The 6,273-nt window shown below is 34.2% G+C and overlaps 2 protein-coding genes across 8 annotated transcripts in view; one reads left to right on the plus strand and one right to left on the minus strand.

The window, feature by feature from the left end:
* Positions 1-195: 195 nt before the first annotated feature.
* Pabp2 (poly(A) binding protein nuclear 1) lies at positions 196-5,164 on the minus strand. Of its 7 annotated transcripts, none has more exons than XM_011301779.1 (9): positions 5,053-5,164; positions 4,713-4,861; positions 4,111-4,247; positions 3,910-4,024; positions 3,748-3,815; positions 3,175-3,416; positions 2,862-2,954; positions 1,562-1,631; positions 196-217 (listed from the first exon to the last, which is right to left on the minus strand). In XM_011301779.1, exons 1-8 carry the CDS (start codon positions 5,136-5,138, stop codon positions 1,607-1,609), a joined length of 915 nt encoding a protein of 304 aa, XP_011300081.1. In that variant the 5' UTR covers positions 5,139-5,164; the 3' UTR covers positions 196-217; positions 1,562-1,606. The 7 variants fall into 7 exon arrangements, with proteins under 7 accessions (XP_011300081.1, XP_011300080.1, XP_011300083.1 ...); XM_011301778.1 differs by having other exon boundaries at positions 1,562-1,640; XM_011301781.1 differs by having other exon boundaries at positions 1,562-1,640; positions 4,939-5,109.
* LOC105264709 (uncharacterized) overlaps positions 4,474-6,273 on the plus strand; it is a 7,003-nt gene continuing 5,203 nt past the window's right edge. Inside the window, exon 1 of the mRNA XM_011301776.1 lies at positions 4,474-4,543. The gene's annotated coding sequence lies outside the window, so the exon portion shown is untranslated. The remainder of the gene's footprint in view (positions 4,544-6,273) is intronic.

Genomic DNA, 6,273 nt, shown 5'->3' on the forward strand with positions numbered 1-6,273 from the left:
ACGAATCATTCTTTTCATTTCATTTTTTTTTTCTTCTGTCTCGGTGAATCAACGTCATACAACAATTGACGGAACGTCTTTTCGTCATTATCAGATATCATTCAATACAAATAATTGTGCCCTTTTTTGTCCAATTTCTTTTTTTTCTTTTGACATTGAAGTTTTTTCTGTTTTTTCTTACTTTTGTCTTTTTTCCCCATCGTATGTGATTTTTTTTCTGTGGACATATGATAAGAATCGACGTCAATTTTTTTGGTTACGATGTGGATAATGTGCTTTTATTTATTTTTTCTCATTTTTTTAAAATGCCATCGGATGTGTGTTTATTGAACAAATGAAGAATGTAAAGTCAATGTCTGCTCTTTTCCTCGTGTTTTGGAACCAAAAGACATTCTGCACGGTTTCACATAAAATAGTGAAGAGACACTAGATAACAAATAAAATTTGTGCCCGTACACTCTCTTACACTATCATGCTATACCGAACAGAAGCTCAATTCGTATCGAGCCGATAAACTAGAGGAATTGCACGTAATTTTTGTCAAATTCAAATACAACGTTAATTGGATAAAAATTAATTGTCGTATGACTTTTTGAATCGTCACAGATAAAAAGATATAGGGGCGGAAACGAACTGGACGAGGCGTCGATGATTGTCCGGGCTATCAGTGCTAGTGCATTCAATTCATTATTTTAAATATAAATACTAAACAATTTTTTTAATAACAATAAACGTCAACTCATTATATTCCTGTCAACGGTTGAATTTTTAAAATCATCACTCAGGAAAAAATTGCGTTACAGCAAAAAATTTTGTCAATTTTTTTTTTGCGTATTTTGAAGGATTGATTTTATGTCAGGATTTTATGTGAAAAGTAATTCTTTGTGATATCCCACGCAAGTGCTGACGCGTTGCCCATTTCATTTTAATCTCCAATACCTCATCTATGATATTTAGAATGAAAAAGCCATACGACTGATGTGTCTCACTACAAAAGAAATAATTTATGTAAAAATTTTGCGGTAACTATCATGGATTCTCCTTTATGGTGATTTGAATGGTTGAATAGTTGGTAAAACCTTGGCCGAATTAAATGAGAAAATGACCAAATTATTCATGTTCTCCACGCTCAAAGTACCACATATTGACCATGTTTTTCGAGAAACCTTATTATTGAGATAAAACCATAGCCAGTGTGTAAACTTAGCGCGGAAGAAACTAGGCGCATAAAGTAAAGATGAAATAATGACATGATGCAAAGTGATTGTAATGAAGTCAAATGAAATTATTCCATTTAAGAATGAACAGTGAATTTTGATCCTACGTATTAGAACAACGCATAGAAACATTTGGTAGATTCAACTAGTTCCTGAAAAACTAAACTAGCTGGGTCTTTAAAAATTGATATTTAAAATTCAGAAAGAATAAAATGGGAGGAAAAAAATTGAAAAAAATGTCACAGTCGCGATTTATACGCATGGTTTGATGTTCGGTTGAAGAAAAGAAAAGATGACTAATGTTGTTCTGATTGGAAATAATAATGTATCGAAATAAAACATACCTTGGATTGACACCCTTCGCGATGTTCACAATGGCTCTAGAATCGTCAGTATGGTAGGTAATAACCTCGTCTGTAGCTCCTGAAAGGAGACAAATGTAATAATGAACCACTACAAACCGTCCCACCCACGTTTAAGTAATTAACAGTGAAAATTACTCGACCCGGTAATCTCCCCAAAACGATTCAGGTTTAAAGAAATCGACGAATGAAATAATTCAAATAGAAAATAAAATGTTAAATAATAACTGAAGGACATTCATCGCCCGTTTTGAGAAGGAACGATTAAAATTATATTGTATTAATAATGGAAAAATATGCCAACAACATAGTAAACATTAGCAGAAGGATGGCCATAAATTGTTTAAGGTAATGTAGTGCTATTTTAAATGATTGAGACCATTATTTTGGTTGATATCTTTAATGTCGTAAAACCGCTATCATCAGCTATAATTTTCATCGACATCGAAGAAGCACAGTTATTTTGCGAGAAAAAGAATGTAATGTGAGTAAACGAACAATACTTTTATCCCTTGGTTTTTTTTCTCGTCTTATCGTTCAAATTGGATTTATCTAAAAAAAATCATAATAGTATCACTTTATGAAAACCGTTCTAGCTTGAGTATGCTGTACTAATTAAAGAATTTCACTCGACCATTTCAGTTTCAAACATGATTGTAGATATTGTTTCATATTTATGATTCTTCCCAATTTCCGTCTAGGATTTTCACCTCATTTGGCACTCGTTACGATAGTGCAGTGTTAATAATTTGTAGGGATCATTTACGAAATATATAATTTCAGATGAAGAGAATTTCAGATGAAGATGTCCGTCAAAAGTATGGACGAGCAAGCTAGCCGTGAATTTTTATAGAAATTGAATTACCAAAGGTCAAAAAAGCCGGACTAGAATGATTTTTTATTGACTCTAGTGACATTTTTTAATAGATTAAAACTGCTTGTGATAATTGATTGAAAAAAATCTAAATGCAAGTCCAATACGATTTTTCTCTGTTTATAATAAGGATATGAGAGAAAAATTTAAGATTGAGGGTTTTTAGATATATATAAAAAATCGTAAAAAGTACAACTTCAAAAAAATGAGGCCAAAAACGCGAACGATAAGTGAGAAAGTGTCATGTATAAACAAGTGCTTGTCACCATTTGGAATAAGTTGCGCGATAAATATATATATACATATATATGTATTGATTTATTTACTTTGAATGAATCTACGTGGTTGATCACATCAAACTAATAATCGTTTGAGAAATTGTTTCTAAAAAAGGCATTAGGACTATACCTAGGTCGTCTCATTGGTCTGTAACCAAAATAAGCGCTTCCACGGCTCATTCCACGTGCTACTCCCCGGTATCCACGGGTTCCCCTAGGGCCTCTGAAAAATCAATGCCCATATCGATTTAAAATAAAATATTAATATAATTACTGAAGGCTCAGACAATATCATCTACTGCGATGAGATTTTTTCGTATTTTTGGCGATTCTTTGCTTTGAGCTCGAACGTCAATTCCATACGAATATAAAACTCCTACGATAACAACCAGAAAATGTACTATTTCTCACATGTAGTCTATAAAAATAAGAAAAATGTGTACCGATTTGTCATTGACATTCCTGGTCGATTTGTTCTCTTCGGCATGACTTTAATTTGACGTCCACGAAACATGGATTCATCCATGGCCATCGCTGTTTGCACTGAGTCACGTTCAGCGAATTCGATATAAGCAAAACCTTTTGGATGCCCATCAAATTTATTACAAAGTATCGTCACTCTGTTTACACTGCCACATCCGTGGAAGTGTTGCTCCAATTCCTCAGCTGTTGCGCCATAATCGACCTGATAAATATCGTATTCATTAAGAAAAGCCAAACAATAAGTTAGACTAAAAATTAATGCATTCTGGAGTGGTAAAAGGAGACGAATAAATTTTCTGGAACTGCATCAAGACTGAGATAAGATAAACTAATATTTCTAAGAAACTTTTTTCCTAGTTTTCTGGTGACTTCACAAGAATTTCTTCATATAGAATGAGTTTTAACGATCGGGTCTATTCAGCGAAGTTAAATAGATTGAAGGCATGCATATGAATTTTGAAAATTTATAAATTTATCTCCTTCTACCAATTTATGAATACATCGTTCATGTTTATATGATAAATTGCACTTACATTGCCAACATAAATCGACCTATTGTCTACTTCCATTTTATCCTCAATCGACATATTCAACGGACTAGCTAACGAAACAAAAACAGAAATTCATTCATAATAATCAGTTTATAGCAAGAAAAAAGTATGAGAAACTCCAGTAGATTAAACTACGCTACTTACTGATTCCTGGAGGACTCCCCATATTCATTTGCTTATCCACCTCAGACTGCAATTGTTTTAATTTTTCAGCTTCCTCTTCCATTTCTCTCACTCGTGCTTTGATAGCTTCTAGCTCCTGCAAAAATGCCCAAAAAATATAACGATTTGTATAAATATCAAGGATTAGTTGCATATCATACAACAGCTAATCGTGCCACTCACAGGATCATCTATATTCGACTCGTTGAATTCCCGTTTGACTCCGTCTGACTGCATAATGGAGTCACCATCCTGACCGTTTTCAAGTCCATCAAGACCGTCAATTTGGTCGGAAGCTAATAAATCTGACTCTGACATTTCTGCAAATAAATAAAAAGTTGTAAAATATTCATAAATGTATTAACATCTCTCTATTAAATTCTACACACAGGAGAGCATTGCAATAAAATCCATGAGTACCTACAGAACAAATATTAATCACGGAAATACCGATTAAAATACTAAACGTATGATTATAGATAAGATAATTATGCAAATCGGTGAAAACTCTGAGTATGGACAGATTATTGAATCAATAGGATAGTACTCGTGCAGTTGAGTCGACTTGTCGACTTGAGGAAATTTTTCGATCTGTCCAACATGACTGAGAAGACCGGTGAGTTGAAGTAATGATAAACATGGCTACCAAAGTTGAATATTTTCAAGTCGATAGTTATTTCCATGAGACAAGGTTATTTCATCAATGAAAATTACACCGAAAACAGACAAATAAAGAATAAATTATCAAATCAATATAATAATTAAAGAATAAAAATAATACGCACGTGTAATTATTAACGCGGTTGATTCGCACAAAACAAGAAATTGGAGTTGCTTTTTTTTGGCACGAACACGGTACACGTTGGGTGAGACTGGACTAGGGGAAATGTTAGAGGGATGGGGATTTCGACGATGCAAGGGACGCTGATCCACTCTACAAATCAAAATAAAAATCAACTAATAGAATGATGAGCGTAACACGATTAATACGAGTGTTTGCTCTATACGCACAAATTGACAAGGCACGATTTATAAATAATTCTAGTAAGGATGACAGTTGAAGATAGATTATTATAGAAGCGTATTAGGTTGCTAAACACTAATGATCGAGTGTCACAGTCTCACAGAAACGAAGGTTCTCCATTCCTCCATTGTCTGGGCTCGGCAAAATGGCTCCTGGCTCGGTTATAACCAAAGAGAATAAACTCCATGAGAGTGTCGATCAAAGAGGATTGACTAAAGTAGAGGATCAGTTCTGGGGGTTTGAGTGACCCCAGCGCCATCGTAGTACTGCACCCCAAGAGAGGGAGGGCGCCACACGCAATGGGGGTGTCTACCCATCAGCCGACTCGGTACCTGAATCAGTAGCAGTCCCGCTGTCAGGCGGATCAGTTGACGGGTGAATGTTATTTTCTGCTTTACGAAATTGGTATTCACTGAAATTTGAAAATTCGAAATTTTTTAACAAGTATCGGGGGAGCATGAAAATCGAGCAGGTATTAACTAAAATTGAAATCTTGAAATTTCAAATTTCAGTGAATACCTCCTCGATTTTCATGCTCATCTGATACTTTTTCGAAAATTTTGAATTTTCAAATTCCAGTGAATACCTCCTCAATTGTCATGCTCTCCTGATGCTTTTTCAAAAATTTCGAATTTTCAAATTTCAGTGAATATCTCCTCAATTTTCATGTTCCCCTGATACATTTTCAAAAATTTTGAATTTCCACATTACAGTGAATACCTCCTCCATTTTCATGCTCCCCTGATACTTTTCCGAAAATTTCGAATTTTCAAATTTCCGTGAATACCTTCTCGATTTTCATGTTCCCCTGATACATTTTCAAAAATTTCGAATTTTCAAATTTCCGTGGATACCTCCTCAATTGTCATGCTCTCCTGATACTTTTTCACAAATTTCGAATTTTCAAATTTCAGTGAATATCCCCTCAATTGTAATGCTCGCGTGATACTTTTTCAAAAATTTCGAATTTTCCAATTTCAATGAATGCCGCCTCCATTTTCATGATCCGCTGATACTTTTTTAAAATTTCGATTTCAGTGAAGACCTCCATTTTCATGGTCCCCTGATACTCTTTTGAAAATTTCGAATTTTTCGATTCCAGTGAATACCTCCTCAAATGTCATGCTCTCTTGATACTTTTTCAAAAATTTCGAATTATCAAATTTCAATGAATACCTCCTCCATTTTCATGCTCCCCTGATACTTTCCAAAAATTTTGAATTTTTCGATTTCAGTGAATACCTCCTCCATTTTCATGCTCCCCTGATACTTTTTTTGAACAGTTCGAATTTTCAAATTTCAGTGAATACCAATTTCGTAAC

This window comes from Fopius arisanus, unplaced genomic scaffold, assembly GCF_000806365.1.
Source record: "Fopius arisanus strain USDA-PBARC FA_bdor unplaced genomic scaffold, ASM80636v1 scaffold00024, whole genome shotgun sequence".
In the NCBI taxonomy this organism is placed as follows: Eukaryota; Metazoa; Arthropoda; class Insecta; order Hymenoptera; family Braconidae; genus Fopius; species Fopius arisanus.

Coding starts and splice junctions, on each gene's coding strand:
- Pabp2 (XM_011301778.1), bottom strand. CDS start 5,138: ATGGAGTTTATTCTCTTTGGTTATAACCGAGCCAGGAGCCATTTTGCC. Junction 3,816..3,909: donor GGGGAGTCCTCCAGGAATCA/GTAAGTAGCGTA, acceptor TTGTTTCGTTAG/CTAGTCCGTTGAATATGTCG. Junction 1,641..2,861: donor AGACCAATGAGACGACCTAG/GTATAGTCCTAA, acceptor GTCTCCTTTCAG/GAGCTACAGACGAGGTTATT.